Genomic DNA, 20,277 nt, shown 5'->3' with positions numbered 1-20,277 from the left:
GGTCAAAAGACCTGCGGTTCTGCCCTGCGGTTTTTCATCTCCACAATGGAGGAGATGGCAAACCGCAGCGGAATTCGCAGAAAGAATTGACATGTCAATTCCTTCTGCGGTTTCAAAACCGCAGGAAAAGCGCGCGGAAAAATCCGCACCGTCTGCACAGCGGTTTTTTATTCCCATAGGGAATAATGGTACTGTACACCGCAGCAAAAACTGCTGCGGACCCGCAGCGGCCGGAACCGCAGCAGAATCCGCGGCGTGTGCACACAGCCTGACTCTCTATAGGTACTGTAAGAAAGGACAGGTACGCTTTAACAGCAGCTAATTTGGTTGTCCCCAAAAGACATGTTAGACTGACTTCTAGGGACTGATTTTTATTGGTGATGATGTTTTGTGTTTGAAGACGTTTCTCACAGATCATATAGAAGATAAATATCCACAGCACGGTGGCTTAGTGGTTAGCACTGCAGCCTTGCAGCGCTGGAGACCTGGGTTCGAATCCCACCAAGGACAACATCTGCAAGAAGTTTGTATGTTCTCCCCGTGTTTGCGTGGGTTTCCTCCCACATTCCAAAGACATACTGATAGGGAATTTAGATTGTGAGCCCCATCGGGACAGTGCTGATCATGTGTGCAAACTGTAAAGCGCTGCGGAATATGTTAGCGCTATATAAAAAGATTATTATTATTCTTACCCACAATATCCTCGTAGGTGTTCTCTTCTAAAGTGCTCTTAGACCCAGAACGGCGCTTCTTGTCAGTACCATTCTCTACTGGTGCGGGGGAACCCGGCGAAGGGACGCTGTGAGCATCCTCAAACTCCAGAGATTTCCTACACAGAAAAGAGCAAAGGGTTAAAAGTTCATTATAGAGCTATGAAGGGACAATCTGTACATATATATTTACAGCCGATATAACCTGGGCATCTCTTGTATATAATTATATATGTACAGACGGTATAACCTGGGCATCTCCTGTATATAATTATATATGTACAGACGGTATAACCTGGCCATCTCCTGTACATAATTATATATGTACAGCCGGTATAACCTGGCCATCTCCTGTACATAATTATATATGTACAGCCGGTATAACCTGGCCATCTCCTGTATATAATTATATATGTACAGCCGGTAAACCTGGGTATCTCCTGTACATAATTATATATGTACAGCCGGTATAACCTGGGCATCTCCTGTATATAATTATATGTACAGCTGGTATAACCTGAGCATCTCCTGTATATAATTATATATGTACAGCCGGTATAACCTGGGCATCTCCTGTATATAATTATATGTACAGCTGGTATAACCTGGGCATCTCCTGTATATGATTATTATTATAGCTCCATGTACAGCTGGTATAACCTGGGCATCTCCTGTATATAATTATATATGTACAGCTGGAATAACCTGGGCATCTCCTGTATATAATTATATATGTACAGCTGGTATAACCTGGGCATCTCCTGTATATAATTATATATGTACAGCTGGTATAACCTGGGCATCTCCTGTATATAATTATACATGTACAGCCGGTATAACCTGGACATCTCCTGTATATAATGATATATGTACAGCTGGTATAACCCGGGCATCTCTTGTATATAATTATACATGTACAGCCGGCATAACCCGGGCATCTCCTGTATATAATTAGATATGTACAGTTGGTATAACCTGGGCATCTCCTGTATATAATTATATATGTACAGCCGGTATAACCCGGGCATCTCCTGTATATAATTATATATGTACAGCCGATATAACCTAGACATCTTCTGTATGTAATTATATATTTACAGCCAGTACAACCTGGGCATCACCTGTATGTAATTATATATGTACAGCCTGTATAACCTGGGCTTCTCCTGTATATAATTATATATGTACAGCCGGTATAACCTGGGCTTCTCCTGTATATAATTATATATGGACAGCCGGTATAACCTGGGCATCTCCTGTATATAATTATATATGTACAGCCGGTATAACCCGGGCATCTCCTGTATATAATTATATATGTACATCCGGTATAACCCGGACATCTCCTGTATATAATTATATATGTACATCCGGTATAACCCGGACATCTCCTGTATATAATTATATATGTACAGCCGGTATAACCCGGGCATCTCCTGTATGTAATTATATATGTACAGCCGGTATAACCCGGGCATCTCCTGTATGTAATTATATATGTACAGCCGGTATAACCTGGGCATCTCCTGTATATAATTATATATGTACAGCCGGTATAACCTGGGCATCTCCTGTATATAATTATATATGTACAGCCGGTATAACCTGGGCATCTCCTGTACATAGTTATACATGTACAGCCGGTATAACCTGGGCATCTCCTGTATATAATTATATATGTACAGCTGGTATAACCTGGGCATCTCCTGTATATAATTATATATGTACAGCTGGCATAACCTGGGCATCTCCTGTATATAATTATATATGTACAGCTGGTATAAAATGGGTATCTCCTGTATATAATTATATATGTACATCCGGTATAACCTGGGCATCTCCTGTATATAATTATATATGTACAGCTGGTATAACCTGGGCATCTCCTGTATATAATTATATATGTACAGCTGGTATAAAATGGGTATCTCCGGTATATAATTATATATGTACAGCCGATATAACCTAGACATCTTCTGTATGTAATTATATATTTACAGCCAATACAACCTGGGCATCACCTGTATGTAATTATATATGTACAGCCGGTATAACCTGGGCTTCTCCTGTATATAATTATATATGTACAGCCGGTATAACCCGGGCATCTCCTGTATGTAATTATATATGTACAGCCGGTATAACCTGGGCATCTCCTGTATATAATTATATATGTACAGCCCGTATAACCTGGGCATCTCCTGTATATAATTATATATGGACAGCCGGTATAACCTGGGCATCTCCTGTATATAATTATATATGTACAGCTGGTATAACCTGGACATCTCCTGTATATAATTATATATGTACAGCTGGTATAACCTGGGCATCTCCTGTGTATAATTATATATGTACAGCCGGTATAACCTGAGCATCTCCTGTATATAATTATATATGTACAGCCGGTATAACCCGGGCATCTCCTGTATATAATTACATATGTACAGCCGGTATAACCCGGGCATCTCCTGTATATAATTACATATGTACAGCCGATATAACCTAGACATCTTCTGTATGTAATTATATATTTACAGCCAGTACAACCTGGGCATCACCTGTATGTAATTATATATGTACAGCCGGTATAACCTGGGCATCTCCTGTATATAATTATATATGTACAGTCGGTATAACCTGGGCATCTCCTGTATATAATTATATATGTACAGCCGATATAACCTAGACATCTTCTGTATGTAATTATATATTTACAGCCAGTACAACCTGGGCATCACCTGTATGTAATTATATATGTACAGCCGGTATAACCTGGGCTTCTCCTGTATATAATTATATATGTCCAGCCGGTATAACCTGGGCATCTCCTGTATATAATTATATATGTCCAGCCGGTATAACCTGGGCATCTCCTGTATATAGTTATATATGTGCAGCCGGTATAACCTGGGCATCTCCTGTATATAATTATATATGTGCAGCCGGTATAACCTGGGCATCTCCTGTATATAATTATATATGTCCAGCCGGTATAACCTGGACATCTCCTGTATATAGTTATATATGTGCAGCCGGTATAACCTGGGCATCTCCTGTATATAATTATATATGTGCAGCCGGTCTAACCTGGGCATCTCCTGTATATAATTATATATGTACAGCCGGTATAACCTGAGCATCTCCTGAATATAATTATACATGTACAGCCGGTATAACCTGGGCATCTCCTGTATGTAATTATATATGTACAGCCGGTATAACCCGGGCATCTCCTGTATATAATTATCTATGTACAGCCGGTATAACCCGGGCACCTCCTGTATATAATTATATATGCACAGCCGATATAACCTAGACATCTTCTGTATGTAATTATATATTTACAGCCAGTACAACCTGGGCATCACCTGTATGTAATTACATATGTACAGCCGGTATAACCTGGGCATCTCCTGTATATAATTATATACGTACAGCCGGTCTAATCTGGACATCTCCTGTATATAATTATATATGTCCAGCTGGTATAACCTGGGCATCTCCTGTATATAATTATATATGTACAGCCGGTATAACCTGGGCATCTCCTGTATATAATTATATATGTGCAGCCGCTATAACCTGGGCATCTCCTGTATATAATTATATATGTACAGCCGGTATAACCTGAGCATCTCCTGTATATAATTATATATGTACAGCTGGTATAACCTGGGCATCTTCTGTATATTGTTATATATGTACAGCCGGTATAACCTGGGCATCACCTGTATGTAACTATATATGTACAGCCGGTATAACCTGGGCATCTCCTGTATATAACTATATATGTACAGCCAGTATAACCTGGGCATCTCCTGTATATAATTATATATGTACAGCCGGCATAACCTAGACATCTTCTGTATGTAATTATATATTTACAGCCAGTATAACCTGGGCATCACCTGTATGTAATTATATATGTACAGCCGGTATAACCTGGGCATCTCCTGTATATAACTATATATGTACAGCCGGTATAACCTGGGCATCTCCTGTATATAATTATATATGTACAGCCGGCATAACCTAGACATCTTCTGTATGTAATTATATATTTACAGCCAGTATAACCTGGGCATCTCCTGTATATAATTATATATGTACAGCTGGTATAACCTGGGCATCTCCTGTATATAATTATATATGTACAGCCGGCATAACCTAGACATCTTCTGTATGTAATTATATATTTACAGCCAGTATAACCTGGGCATCACCTGTATGTAATTATATATGTACAGCCGGTAAAACCTGGGCTTCTCCTGTATATAATTATGTATGTACAGCTGGTATAACCTGGGCTTCTCCTGTATATAATTATATATGTACAGCCGGTATAACCTGGGCATCTCCTGTATATAATGACACATGTACAGCCGGTATAACCCAGGTATCTCCAGTATAGCATTATATACCTCTGCGATCTGTGGTGGTCTTTCTTGGGCTTCCTGGTGACAGGGGGCGCTGGTGTGGAAGGAAGAGGTGGTGGGGATACAGGTGATGAGGAAGGAGGTAGATTATTGGGGTTGTTCCGGTGGCTTTTATCAGCTTCATACTCAAATGTCCTTTTGGGTTTGGGGACAGGGTTGACATCAGCGGCGGGGCTCTTGGGGGCCACAGTTGGGCTTCTGCAGTCTGCAGTAGTTCCTTGTTTGTGGTCATTTACCATATTTACATTTCCAGATTTGTCGCTCGGACTCTCTAAAGTACCTGACGTTATGGAGCGTTTTCTCCCCAGGTCCACACTGAAACAACTGCTGGGCAGCTGCGGATGCCCCATGCCTGGGTTCTCCTTCAGCGCCTGCTCGATCTTCTGGATCCTGTTCAGCACAGCGGACGACTCTTTCCTAGAACCTCTGACAAAAGCATTAGCGGGTTCTGTTCTGCTGGAGCGCCTCTCATACCGATGGAGAGAGTCTCGCTCCGATGCCGTCGTCTCCTCCTCTTCGGTCTCTGGGTAAGAGCACTCAGAAAATGTTCTGCTCATTCTCCGGTATCCTTTAAAGTCAAAGGTCTTTTCACTGCATGGCGATGCCAGCATGCTTGGGCATCCTTCGCTGGTGGACCGGTCACCCGGGTCTCCTCTGTCCACAAAAAGGCTGAGACGTGGAGAAGGTTCTCCTCTGCATTCCCATTCTGAGATCTTACGCCGAATGTCGAGCACCTGCGAGCGGACAGCGCTTCTGTTGTGAGGTCTGTTCCGCTGATTGGCAGCGGAGCCCAGTGACAGCGTGCTGCGGCTGATCTGGCAGTTACCGATCACATCACTCTCCTTGGCTTCTAAGACATTTTCTTTCTGCTTGGGTCCTTTAAATACGGAAAGTCTTTTATCCAGACACGCAACGCTGACAGATTTGGACAAGTGATTGGATGTGTCGAGCCCCGGAGAGATCAGGCGGGGGTCTCGCAGGTTCGATCCTCTCAGGGTCCAGTCTTTGATCACCAGCTTGTTATTGGGGAATCTGTTGGCTCTGCAAATCTCTTCACTGTCACTGAGAGGATACGACGGGGTCCTGACTGGAGACAAAACGGGCGGAGGAGACACCGACTGGGACCTGGAAAAAGGAGAACACATTGTCACGACATCACGTCCATTTAATCGATGCTTCCACATTTTACAAGGTAACGTAGGACCAGATTATCAGACTCTGCAATACCGGATGGGAGATATAATTCCACATTTTTATGGACTTCTTTTTTAAGGAAAATTTTCTAAATGTTCTTATTAGCAGAGATCTAAAAAAAGAAAAAGTGCTTTTAGTGCATTCGCTTTTAATATCTTGTCTCTATTCTTGAAGGTCCAAGCCGCAGGCCTGAGGCTGAACCACTGAAATGCTGGTCACATAGCGCCATGGAGATCTTGTGGATGTAAATCTCTGTAGATCCTGCCGGGAATGCGAGTGCCGGCTGTGCGTACATGTGTGGACATTGATATATTAATCCATTTGCATGACACCAGGACTGATTATTGGGATGCAGCTTTCATGCATCACCAAATACACACGGTCATTTTTACTTCTGGCACCAGCCGAACCCCAACCATCTATTACTCCAAGATAGAAAACCTGCCCCTCCACATTCAACGCCATAAAAAGCCTTAGCACAAACCTCGTAGTCAACAGAGGCTTCGATCCTACCACACGTCACCATGACACACAGACACCAGCAGGGGTAGCCACGCACAGCGCAGGGCATGGATTGATGGGGTGTATACAGAGGGGCAGCGACACTCCCCTGAGTGAGCGCCAGACCAGAGGTGGCCTCTCTGCCCGCTGCTCACATAAGACCGGATAAACCTTAGACTATTATGGTAAAGACGGCAAGAAAATATCCCACAGCTGCCATAGATATCACTTTATATAGCAGAATATTCAGAAGTGACTGAACATATATCACTTATATACACACATGATCTCCGCACCACTGACCACTAGAGCCCCACCATTCATAAGAAAAAACCCTTGTGTCAATGAAGCTGCAGTGACCATGTGTGACCACTGCTCCATACTCTGTGTACAGGAGTGGTGGTCCCACACGCTCACTACGGCACCATACATACAGCATTGGTGCTCACACACGTTCATTAAGGCACCGTATATACAGGAGTGGTGGTCGCACACGCTCAGTACGGCACCATACATACAGGGGTGGTGGTCGCACACGCTCACTACGGTACCATATATACAGGGGTGGTGGTCGCACACGTTCACACTATGGTGTTGTGAGTTCATTCTCTGGTTCACCAGTTGTGAGTTCCCTGTTGTGAGCTCATCTGTTCATTCATCTTTTGTGTCCGAGGATCTCCCTCTTCTGGTGAAGGAAGGTAGTGAGGCTGATTTGGATGAAAGAAACCAAACACCTGATCAGGTGAATTGTGACTGGGTAACGGGAACTTCAGACTGGATATAAGGCAGCCGACGCCCTTCTGAGTCACTGGTGATTTCTCTGCTGGATTCGTGGAGACCAGTCTGATTCCTGCTTCCCAAAGATAAGTTTTTGCTCTGCTATTGATCTTATTAGTGTTGTTTTTGTTTACCTTGGTTTTTTTTTTAGTTCAGCCATCCCCGGCCGGGGGTGTGCTGGATTCTTTTTCCTTGATCAGTGTTCTCTTTTGCTCTGCTTCCAGAATATTCTGAGTGCTGATATAGGGTTTGAAGTCTAGTGACTTCAGGGTCCTTTTTGCTTATCAGTTGTGTTGGTAATATTTTTAGCAGGGTTTTCACGGATTGCAGACAGCAGCTTTTCTATCCTGTCCTTTTTAGTTAGCTTGGGCCCCCATCGTTTGCTCAACCTATCTTTCTATCTGTGTTAGTGTTTTCATCTTGCTTCACCGTCATTATATGTTGGGGGCTGCCTATTGCTTTGGGGTCTGCTCTGGGGCAGTCAGTTTTTCCCTTCTCTCTCTTTAGGCTTATTTAGATCTCCGGCTGTGACGAGGTGTCTAGGATCACCGTAGGAACACTCCACGGCTACTGCTAGTTGTGTGATAGGATTAGGGGTCTGCAATCCGCTAGTTTCCAACCTCTCTGATTTTCTGGGCTGAGCTTGTGATTTGTATTTTCCTCCTCGGTGACTCAATCATAACAGTTCCCCTTCTGGACTCCCTCTGGTGGTGACGGGAGGTGGTGCGGCTGGTTTGATCGGTGGAGATCTGCCACCTGAGAATGAGGATGACGATTGGATCTCAGGATTCTCAGATTGGATTTAAGATCAGTTGCTGGTGATTCCTTCTGGCTTGTCAGCTCTTGGTTTTCATCTCAGTTCCAGTCATCTAAAGCTAAGTTTTTCTGCTAATGTTCACACTTGATTTTGTTGGTCTATTCAGTTTTTTGTGTGGTCTGCCAGCCACGGCTGGGGACTGAGCTGAATTTCCACTCTTATTTATTAGTATTTTGCCAATTGGCTTTTTGTCCCTTACTAGTTCGGTCTCTTTTTGCTCTGTCTCAGAAAATTTCAGAGTGCTGATATAGTGGGAGAAGTCTAGTGACTTCAGGGTTAATTTTGCTATCAGAAGTGTTGGACATTATTTTTGTAGGGTTTTTTGCAGGTTGCAGACAGTGTCTTTCCTTTCCTTTCTAGTTAGTTTGTGCCCCATCATTTGCTCAGCCTATTTTCCTGCCTGTGTTTGTGCCTTCATCTTGTTTTACCGTCAATACATGTGTGGGGGCTATCTATCCCTTTGGGGTCTGCTCTGGGGCAGTTAGTTTTCCCTTTTCTTGCTTTAGGCTTATGTTGTCCTTCGGCCGTGACGAGGCGTCTAGGAACAACGTAGGCACTCTCCACGGCTACTGCTAGTTGTGTAGCAAGATCAGGGATCTGCAATCTGCATAGTTACCAACTTCTCTGGTTTTCTGTGGCTTAGCTTGTTTTGCTTTTTTCTCCTCGGTTTCCCATTCATAACAGAATCACCAGCCATACCGCAGATTCTAGGGTACTCAAAATCAGGAAAGAATTGTAAAAAAAAAAAAAAAGTGTCAAGAATTTTTTTTTTTTTTAATGTATATTTTTTCCTCTTTTTCTCTGGGGCCGCAGGAGGAATTTTTTTTCCCTTAATGGAGATTAAGCAATTGTCTGATCGTGTGGAGCAGCTCACTGCGGAAGTGCGGGAAATTTCCGCCTATCTCGCTCATTCACATGCTGCTGAACCAAAGATCCCCCACTCCTGATGTGTTTTTTGGGGATCGGCCTAAATTTTTGAATTTTAAGAATAATTGTAAATTATTTCTGGCCTTGAAGTCTAATTCATCGGGGCGCTCTGCGCAGCAGGTTAAAATTGTCATCTCTTTGCTGCGCGGCGATCCCCAGGATTGGGCGTTTTCTTTGACACCTGAAGATCCTATTCTGATGAATGTGGATGCATTTTTTCAAGCCTTGGGGTTGTTGTATGATGAACCTAATGCTATTGATCAAGCTGAGAAAGCCCTATTGGCATTGAACCAGTGTCAGGATTCTGCAGAGTTATACTGTCAAAAATTCCGAAAGTGGGCGGTCCTTACTACCTGGAATGATAGTGCCTTGGCAGCTTTCTTTCGGAAGGGTTTGTCAGAAACCGTAAAAGATACTATGGTGGGATTTCCTGTTCCCTCTGGTCTTGACGATTCTATGTCATTAGCCATTCAAGTTGATCGGCGTTTACGTGAAAGTAAAACTACACGGGAGGCACTGCCACCTTTTGGACAAACGTCTGAACCTATGCAATGTGATGGGGTTTTGTCTAGGGCGCAACATCAGGAGTTTAGAAGGCGTAATAAGCTGTGTTTTTTCTGTGTCAACGCCTCTCATACTATTTCTGTCTGCCCTAAACGAGAGAAAAGTTTTTCACACACATTTGCTGTGGGCAGTATACAACCTAAGTTCCTTTTCCCAATTACTCTGATCTGCTCCTTATCCACGTTTTCCACAAAGGCTTTTGTGGATTCAGGAGCAGCTCTGAATCTGATGGATTTGGACTTTGCTAAACGTTCTGGTTTGTCCATGATGCCTCTGCGGACGCCTATTCCTTTGAGGGGTATTGATGCTACTCCTTTGGCGGAGAATAAACCTCAGTTTTGGACCCAGGTGACAATGCGCGTTGCCCCAGACCACCAAGAAAATTGTAAATTTTTGGTGCTGCATAATTTGCATGATACTATTGTTCTGGGTTTTCCTTGGTTGCAAACTCATAACCCAGTTTTGGATTGGAAATCTGGGTCTGTGGTGAGTTGGGGTTGTCAGTGTGTTCTTAGGGACGCTCCTGTTTTCTCCACCTCTCCTCAGTCTCATGATATTCCTGATTATCTGGCTGATTTTTTTGATGTATTTAGTGAGAGCAAGTCTGCGTCTGTCTCCTTATAGGAGTTATGACTGTGCAATTGAGTTGATGCCTGGGTGTAAATTTCCCAAGGGTCGGCTTTTCAACTTATCAGTACTCGAACATGATGCTATGCGATCCTATATTAAGGAGTCATTGGAGAAGGGTCATATTAGACTATCCTCGTCATCTTTAGGTGCTGGGTTTTTTTTGTGGCCAAGAAAGACGGTTCATTAAGACCGTGTATTGATTATCGTTCCCTTAACAAGATGACGGTTAAATATCAGTACCCATTACCTCTGATGTCTGATTTATTCTCCAGAGTTAAGAGTGCCTGCTGGTTTACTAAGCTTGACCTCAGGGGGGCGTATAATCTTATTCGCTTCAAGCACGGGGATGAATGGAAGACGGCGTTTAATACTCCGGAGGGACATTTTGAGTACCTGGTGATTACTTTTGGGCTCACTAATGCCCCTTCTGTCTTCCAGTCCTTTATGAACGATATTTTCCGTGACTTTGTGGATAAGTTTTTGATCATCTATCTGGATGATATTTTGATCTTTTCTAGTGATTGGGATTCCCATGTGGAACACGTCCGGACTGTGTTCCGGATTTTGAGGGAGAATTCCCTGTTTGTTAAGGGATCGAAATGACTCTTTGGTGTACAGAGGATTTCATTTTTGGGATTTATCTTATCTCCATCGACTATTGAAATGGACCCGGCCAAGGTACAGGCCATTTATGATTGGGTTCAGCCTACTTCCTTGAAGGCCCTCCAGAAGTTTTTGGGTTTTGCTAATTTCTATCGTAAATTTATAGATAATTTTTCTGGTATTGTCAAACCACTGACTGATCTGACCAAGAAGGGCGCTGATGTGCTGAATTGGTCTCCTGAGGCTATCTCAGCATTTCAGGAGCTTAAGCAGAGATTTACTTCAGCTCCAGTTTTACGGCAACCTGATGTCTCACTTCCATTTCAGGTGGAGGTAGATGCTTCTGAGATTAGTGCAGGAGCTGTTTTGTCCCAAAAAAAACCCTGTGACTTCTAAGATGAATCCCTGTGCCTTCTTTTCTCGAAAGTTCTCCCCATCTGAACGCAACTATGACATGGGGTATCGGGAATTGTTGGCCATGAAGTGGGCATTTGAGGAGTGGAGACATTGGTTGGTGGGAGCTAGACATCAATTTGTGGTCCTCACCGATCACAAGAATCTGACTTATCTGAAGTCGGCCAAACGCTTGAATCCTAGACAGGCTAGATGGGCCTTGTTTTTCATGCGTTTTAATTTTGTGGTCTCTTTTCTTCCGGGCACTAAGAATGTTAAGGCAGACGCCCTTTCTAGGAGTTTCTTTGCTGATTCGCTTAATGTGACCGAGCCTACTACCATCCTAGGTGAGGGGGTAGTTCTTTCTGCCATTTCGCCCGATTTGAGACGTGCCCTGGAGGAATTTCAGGAGGATAAACCTGAGTGTTGCCCTATGGGAAAATTGTATGTTCCTGACCAGTGGAGAAAGAGTGATGTCTGAAATTCATTGCTCCGCATTAGCTGGTCATCCAGGTATTTTTGGTAGCAGAGATTTGGTGAGTCGGTCCTTTTGGTGGTCTGCCTTATCTCGTGACATCAGGAATTTTGTACAGTCCTGTGGGACTTGTTCTCGGTCTAAACCCTGTTCTCGTTCTAGTGGGTTGCTGATGCCCTTGCCGGTGCCCAAGAGGCCATGGACCCATTTTTCAATGGATTTTATTTCTGATCTTCCTGTCTCTCAGAGAATGACTTATCTGGGTGATTTGTGATAGATTTTCGAAGATGATCCATCTTGTACCACTCCCAAAGTTGCCATTTTCCGCTGAGTTGGTGCTCTTGTTTTTACAACAGGTGGTTCGGTTGCATGGGATTCCTGAGAAAATTGTGTCCGACAAGAGTCCAGTTTGTTTCCAGATTCTGGAAAGCCATTTGGGAATTCAGTTGTCCTTCTCCACGTTTCATCCCCAGACCAATGGACAGACAGAGAACAAACCAGACCTTGGAGTCTTATTTGAGATGTTTTATATCTGCTGATCAGAATGATTGGGTCTCATTTTTGCCCTTGGCCGAATTCGCACTGAACGATAGAGCTAGTTCTGCCACTTTGATGTCACCCTTTTTCTGTAATTTTGGGTTTCATCCTCGATTCTCTTCGGGGCAAGTGGAATCTTCGTCCTGCCCAGGTGTGGACACTGTGGTTAAGAGAATGCAGCAGATATGGGACCAAGTGGTGGATAAGTTGTCACTCTCTCAGGAAAAGGCCCAGCGAATTTCCAACTGGCATAGGACCATTGATCCCCGGTTTAAAGTGGGTGATGTGGTTTGGTTGTCGTCTAAGAATATTCCTATGAAGGTCGCATCTCCTAAATTTAAGCCAAGATTTATTGGTCCTTATAAGATTTTGGAGATTCTTAATTCTGTTTCGTTTCGATTGGCTCTTCCAGTTACGTTCAAGATCCATAACGTATTTCACAAATCTCTGTTGAAGAGGTTTGTTGAGCCAGTGGTTCCTATGGCGGCACCTCCTGACCCTGTGTTGGTCGAAGGCAATGTGGAATATGAGGTAGAGAAAATATTGGATTCTCGTTTGGTTAGACGGAGACTCCAGTATTTGGTCAAATGGAAGGGTTATGGTCAGGAGGATAATTTTTGGGTCTCTGCCTCCGATATTCATGCCAATAGATTGGTTCGTGCTTTTCACCGGGCCCATCCTGATCGGCCTGGTGGCGTGGATGAGGGTTCGGTGACCCCTCCTCAAGGGGGGGTACTGTTGTGAGTTCATTCTCTGGTTCACCAGTTGTGAGTTCCCCTTCTGGACTCCCTCTGGTGGTGACAGGAGGTGGTGATGCTGGTTTGATCGTTGGAGATCTGCCACCTGAGAATGAGGATGACGATTGGATCTCAGGATTCTCAGATTGGATTTAAGACAGCCGACGCCCTATTCGGTTGCTGGTGATTCCTTCTGGCTTGTCAGCTCTTGGTTTTCAGCTCTGTTCCAGTCATCTAAAGCTAAATTTTTCTGCTAATGTTCACACTTGATTTTGTTGGTCTATTCAGTTTTTTGTGTGGTCTGCCAGCCACGGCTGGGGGCTGAGCTGAATTTCACGCTTATTTATTAGTATTTTGCCAATTGGCTTTTTGCCACTGACTAGTTCGGTCTCTTTTTGCTCTGTCTCAGAATATTTCAGAGTGCTGATATAGTGGGAGAAGTCTAGTGACTTCAGGGTTAATTTTGATATCAGAAGTGTTGGATATTATTTTTGTAGGGTTTTTTGCAGGTTGCAGACAGTGTCTTTCCTTTCCTTTCCTGTCTAGTTAGTTTGGGCCCCATAATTTGCTTAGCCTATTTTCCTGCCTGTGTTTGTGCCTTCATCTTGTTTCACCGTCAATACATGAGTGGGGGCTATCTATTCCTTTGGGGTCTGCTCTGGGGCAGTTAGTTTTCCCTTTTCTTGCTTTAGGCTTATTTAGCCCTCCGGCTGTGACGAGGCGTCTAGGAACAACGTAGGCACACTCCACGGCTACTGCTAGTTGTGTGGTAAGATCAGGGATCTGCAATCTGCATAGTTACCAACCGCTCTGGTTTTCTGTGGCTTAGCTTGTTTTGCTTTTTTCTCCTTGGTGACCCATTCATAACACTATGGCCCCATACATACAGGGGTGGTGTTCGCACACGCTCACTACGGCACCATACATACAGGAGTGGTTGTTGCACACACTATGGCACCATACATACAGGGGTGGTGGTCGCACACTCACTACAGCACCATACATACAGGAGTGGCTGTTGCACACACTCACTAAAGCTACATACATACAGGGGTGGTGGTCGCACATGCTCACTACGGCTACATACATACAGGGTTGATGGTTGCACAAGCTCACGAAGGCTTCATACATACAGGGGTGGTGGACGCACATGCTCACTACGGCTCCATACATACAGTGGTGTTATGATTGAGTCACCGTAGGAGGCAAAAACAGAAATGCTAGCTAAGTCCAGAAAACCAGAGAGGTTGGCAGCTATCGGATTGCAGACCCCTGATCCTATCCACAACAACTAACAGTAGCCGTGGGGGTTCCTACGATGCCCTAGACCCCTCGATCACAGCCGGAGAATTAAATAGGCCTAAAGAAAGAAAGGGGAAATCTAAACTGCCCCAGAGCAGACCCCAAAGCAATAGGCAGCCCCCAACATATAATGGCGGTGAAGCAAGATGAAAACACTAACACAGACAGAAAGATAGACTGAGCAAAGATGGGGCCCAAGCTAACTAGATAGGAAAGGACAGGAAGGCTGCTGTCTGCAATCCGTGAAAAACCCTATGAAAATAAGAGCCAACAGACTGACAGTGAAAAAGGCCCTGAAGACGCTAGGCTTCAAAAAAGCTATGTCAGTACTCAGGAATATTCTGAAGACAGAGCAACAGGCAAAAGGAGATTCAGCTCACGCCAGCAAGGAATGGCAGAATCCAGAAAAGCAAGGAAAACAAAAACAAAACACAAATGCTAACAGGCAAAGCAGAAAACTTAGCTTTAGAGGAGCAGGAATCAGACTGGTGTCCTAGAAGTCCACAGAGAAAATCACTCGCAGGGCAGAAGGGCGTCGGCAGCCTTATATCCAGTCCATGACTCCACTCAGCCAGTCATCCTCATTAGGCTCAGGTGCCTGATAATCAGGCTCATTACCTTCCTTTACCAGAATAGGGAGTTCACCAGACCTCAGTGACGAAGGGGAAAATGAACTCACAACACAGTGGTGATGGATGCACACGCTCACTAAAGCTCCATACATACAGTGGTGATGGTTGCACACGCTCACTAAAGCTCCATATATACAGGGGTGGTGGTCGCACATGCTCACTATGGCACCATACATACAGTGGTGATGGTTGCACACGCTCACTAAGGCTTCATACATACAGGGGTGGTGGTCGCACATGCTCACTACGGCCCCATACAGGGGTGTTGGTCGCACATGCTCCATTCATACAGGAGATTCTGAGTCCCCCTTTCACTGGATTAGTGGGGGATCTCAGTAGTTGAGGCACCAGAACTCATACATTTATCATCTATCCTGTGGATACACGTAATCCAATCTATACAGAATTAGTCATTGTGTAATAAGAAGCAGCTTTGTAATAGAGTTTTTGTTTCAATTCATAATAACTTTCTGGACCTCTGCTTGCTGTCAATGAACAGGCCAAATGCTGGTGGTTTGCATTCATTGTGGATGAAAGCTGTCCTAGCCTAATACTTCTAACAGCGGAAGGTTTGTTACTGTGCATCGGTCGTGAATGCAGTGCATGGAGAGTGGAGTTGCAGAGCTGTCCGCCTCCCGACCTCTCCCTGCAATGAATGCTGACGTCACTGCTCAGCGCAGTAATCTCCATTCTGCAAACACAAGTGATGGGATTCTGCAGCTCTGCAAACAAATGTCAGGTCGCTTGTATTATTCCCCTCGGTCAACCTACATAGGACTGTTGGTTTTGAGTGAACGCCAAGAAGAGATGGCGATGACAGAAGAACACTGCAAATGTTGGGCCAAAGCAGCAGCAAAGTCAAGGCTGACACTATGGCAACCAAGGGGTTACTATATGTAGATCCACCCACCATTATTTTGTGAAATTTTGGACAGACTTCATCAGCATAGTTCCATAGAAAAGAGATTTGCAACCGTTAATGATGGATTAATCAGATATTCCAACAAATGGAAGGTTTGGAACACTAAATTCTGTAACACTTAATTATACTTGGTGCGGTTTGAATTCGCCAGCTTGGCTTCATATATATGTGCATTGTATGGGTTTTGATACATTACTTATGTATATTCATGTTCTTGTATGGCATTGTTAAAAAGACTTGAGTTCTCTACTTTTTATTCCCTTAATCCTCTTTCCCACCCTTTTCCCTTTCTTTCCCTCCCCTTTTCCCAACCCTTGTTATTTACTAAAATCCAATAAAAATGTTTGAAAACTATATGTAGATCCAAGAAGAATATAGTTATCACTGCTGAGAGTATCCAAGTCTGATACAGTTTACCTACACTGATACATTGTAGAAAACAACCTGCCACAGTGCACTTCACGGCACATGTCCATGGGACACAGACAGCTGTGTCAGAGAATTAGGTTATGTTTAGAGATGAGCGAATTTGCTCAGATTCGGTTCCGAATACGATCGGCATTGAATATTGTTTTTGCAATATTCGTCGAACACAGCAGAATGTCAATAGAGTCAATGGGAGCAGAAATTACTGAATATTCTCAGAACCGATCATTAAACATTCACCACATGTTCGAATATGTCAAAATCAGATTCAGAGACAAAACAAAACTAATTCGCTCATCTCTAGTTATGTTCACATGCAGAATTATTTTTTATGCAAATTAAAAGCTGTGTTTTACCGAACCAGCGAAAGCTATGAAAGTTGAGAACCTCATGCACACACACTTGTGCTCATTTTCCGGAATGAATTTGAGCACTGCAGCATTTGTTAAGTCTGCAGCAGTCAGTCCTTTCAGTGTTTATGCAGCAATTTTTCACTCAAAAATGAAGTACAGTAATGAGAAAGTGCAAAAACCACAGCTAACAGGTTTGTGAAATGTCGCGGTGCTGATCTCAGATCTTGATGTGACCGCAAACCCGTGGTATAAACTGTGGGAAGTGGCAGTGTCACCGAGCCCGGAGGGGAAGGACAAAACAGGGCAGAATCTGATGACGTAACAGCCCCCAAAAATCTGACACAAGATATCTGCAAGCAAATGGCCGAGCCCAGTGACAACTAACATGGTTGCAACTACAGCCACAAATGAGTTGTATCTCAGCTTTTCCCTATGAAGGGCGATTCTGCCTAGCTGAGCAGCAGTGAATTCCAGGTGTGCTGACTAATGGCAGCTGTGCACGCAGTCACCCACATTTCCCACAGGCAGATTATATTTTCCATGTGGGGGGAATGCAGCAGATGTTTCCATCTCCACCTGCACACATCCTGTGAAGCCTGACGCCGGCCGCACCTGTACACCTGTGTGTGACAGCGGTGAGCCGCCTGCCTCCTCCGAGCACTGACCTTATGGACAGCTGCCATCACCTTCACGGTATGTCATCCATGGGAACAGCGGGGTGATCTGTATCTCCTCCTGGAAGTGTAACCAAAATCCAGCAATATCACCTGGTGCCTCCAGAGCAGCTGTACACAACACTCATAGGTGCGCCCTCACCTGAGATCTCCAAGTCAGAAAGTACCCAGCATGCCAAAGGGCGAGTCACTCCACCATGGTGAGATTAACTCCTGCTGCTGCCAAGGAGAGGGAAGTGGATGATATAAGAGGTGCGTTACTGATGACGTGACCTCACCGGACATTATATTATAATAGTAAATGTGAGAATCGGCACAGAACTGATATGAGACTCAGAGAAAAGACGATCGAGTAAAAGGAACTTAGAAGACAAGAGGATTTACCTACAAAACCGCCCGGCTAGTAATAAATAACAGAGACAATTTGTAGTAGAGCACGAGCGCCCCTGTCTGTACATCCCGACCACGAGCGCCCCTGTCTATACATCCCGAGCACGAGCGACCCTACCTGTGCATCCCGAGCACGAGCGCCCCTGCCTGTACATCCCGAGCACGAGCGCCCCTGCCTATACATCCCGAGCACGAGCGCCCCTGCCTATACATCCCGAGCACGAGCGACCCTGCCTGTACATCCCGAGCACGAGCGCCCCTGCCTGTACATCCCGAGCACGAGCGCCCCTGCCTATACATCCCGAGCACGAGCGACCCTGCCTATACATCCCGAGCACGAGCGACCCTGTTTGTACATCCCGAGCACGAGCGACCCTGTCTGTACATCCCGAGCACGAGCGACCCTGTCTGTACATCCTGAGCACGAGCGACCCTGCCTGTGCATCCCGAGCACGAGCGCCCCTGCCTGTACATCCCGAGCACGAGCGCCCCTGCCTATACATCCCGAGCACGAGCGCCCCTGCCTGTACATCCCGAGCACGAGCGCCCCTGCCTGTACATCCCGAGCACGAGCGCCCCTGCCTATACATCCCGAGCACGAGCGACCCTGCCTGTACATCCCGAGCACGAGCGACCCTGTCTGTACATCCCGAGCACGAGCGACCCTGTCTGTACATCCCGAGCACGAGCGACCCTGTCTGTACATCCCGAGCACGAGCACCCCTGCCTGTACATCCAAAGCCAAGCACAAGCGCCCCTACCTGAGCATCCCAAGCACGAGCGCCCGCTTGTACATCCAAAACTAAGCACAAGCGCCCCACCTGTACATCCAGAGCACAAGCGCCCCTGCCTGTACATCCCGAGCGTCCCTGCCTGTACATCCAAAACTAAGCACAACAGCCCCTACCTGTACATCCCAAGCACGAGCGCCCCTGTCTGTACATCCCGAGCACGAGTGCCCCTGCCTGTACATCCAAAGCCAAGCACAAGCGCCCCTACCTGAGCATCCCAAGCACGAGCGCCCCTGCTTGTACATCCAAAACTAAGCACAAGCGCCTCTACCTGTACATCCAGAGCACAAGCGCCCCTACCTGTACATCCTAAGCACAAGCGCCCCTGCCTGTACATCCAAAACTAAGCAAAAGCGCCTCTACCTGTACATCCAGAGCACAAGCGCCCCTGCCTGTACATCCCATGCACAAGCGCCCCTGCCTGTACATCCCAAGCGCCCCTACCTGTACATCCAGAGCACAAGCCCCCCTGCCTGTACATCCCAAGCACACGCGCCCCTGCCTGTACATGCAAAACTAAGCACAAGCACCCCTACCTGTACATCCAGAACACGAGCGCCCCTGACTGTACATCCCGAGCACTTTCGTGTGGGAGAAAAATTAGGGACTTTCCACAGGAATGAAAAACAGATAAAACTATATAAAATTTTGAAGTTTTATGACGCTAAAAGAGCAACTTCTGATTAGAGGAGAAAAAATATAAAAGCCTTACAAAATGCAAAGAGGATATCAGGGGAGGAGTGTATCATTCTTCTACTGCATGAATATAACCTCATAGGTCACATGACAAAGGTGCAAACTCCTGACAAAGTAAACTCTCTAACCCTAAACCTGAGCGCAATTTGATAAACCACGCCCAGTTTACAATAGACTCCGCCCCATACAGATAAGCCCCACCCCTGTCACATTATAATGGTGGGGCACTTTAATAACACACTTGCATTGTATCTTGTGTGTGACTAGCAGACGATTTAGAGTCCAGACAGAAGAGGAAAGTAATTATAGAGTGGGATTCGATAATTATCAGCCAAGGCTGACGCACGGTCCCGGAGTAATGACATGATAATTTGTCAGGCTGAGGAAAGGCTTCATGTAATGCAGTAACACGATAAACATGATGAATGGGATTAACGCGTTTCACAACCTGATGTTCCCCTGCGGCAATGAGCTGCGCACATTTACACAAGGTGAATTGCAAGAATCACAGGTTCTCGTATGAAAGAAGAAAGAGGAAATCGAGACGACGGCTTCAATTACTGCGTCTATTAGCACATTGTGACCGCAGGGCGAGGAGCGGCGAACGAGGGGTAAGAGGGATGATAACAGATGGAATGAGCTGCCAGAAATTACGCAAGAGCTGTTCAGAGCTCAGTCTAGAGCAGTTAGGGTGAGTTCACATAGGACTTTTTTGCTGCTTTTTTTTTCCTGCAACAAAATCTCATCTTCTTGGCAGGAAAGAAGCTGCGGCAAAAACGCATGTTTA

At 45.0% G+C, this 20,277-nt stretch overlaps 1 protein-coding gene across 7 annotated transcripts in view; it reads right to left on the bottom strand.

Annotated features, from left to right (window-relative positions):
* The window catches only part of DENND2B (DENN domain containing 2B), a 272,711-nt gene that overhangs the window by 103,952 nt on the left and 148,482 nt on the right, over positions 1-20,277 (bottom strand). For all 7 annotated transcript variants that reach the window (XM_073545194.1, XM_073545193.1, XM_073545195.1 and 4 more), the window contains 2 exons: positions 5,135-6,274; positions 693-829 (listed from right to left, as the gene is read on the bottom strand). In XM_073545194.1, coding sequence (XP_073401295.1) covers positions 693-829; positions 5,135-6,274 — 1,277 coding nt within the window. The remainder of the gene's footprint in view (positions 1-692; positions 830-5,134; positions 6,275-20,277) is intronic.

The sequence above is a fragment of the Dendrobates tinctorius genome, unplaced genomic scaffold, assembly GCF_039654945.1.
Source record: "Dendrobates tinctorius isolate UK_male_01 unplaced genomic scaffold, ASM3965494v1 ptg000142l, whole genome shotgun sequence".
In the NCBI taxonomy this organism is placed as follows: Eukaryota; Metazoa; Chordata; class Amphibia; order Anura; family Dendrobatidae; genus Dendrobates; species Dendrobates tinctorius.
The sequence above is the reverse complement of the archived record's forward strand: the minus strand, read 5'-3'. Positions and strand labels throughout refer to the sequence as shown.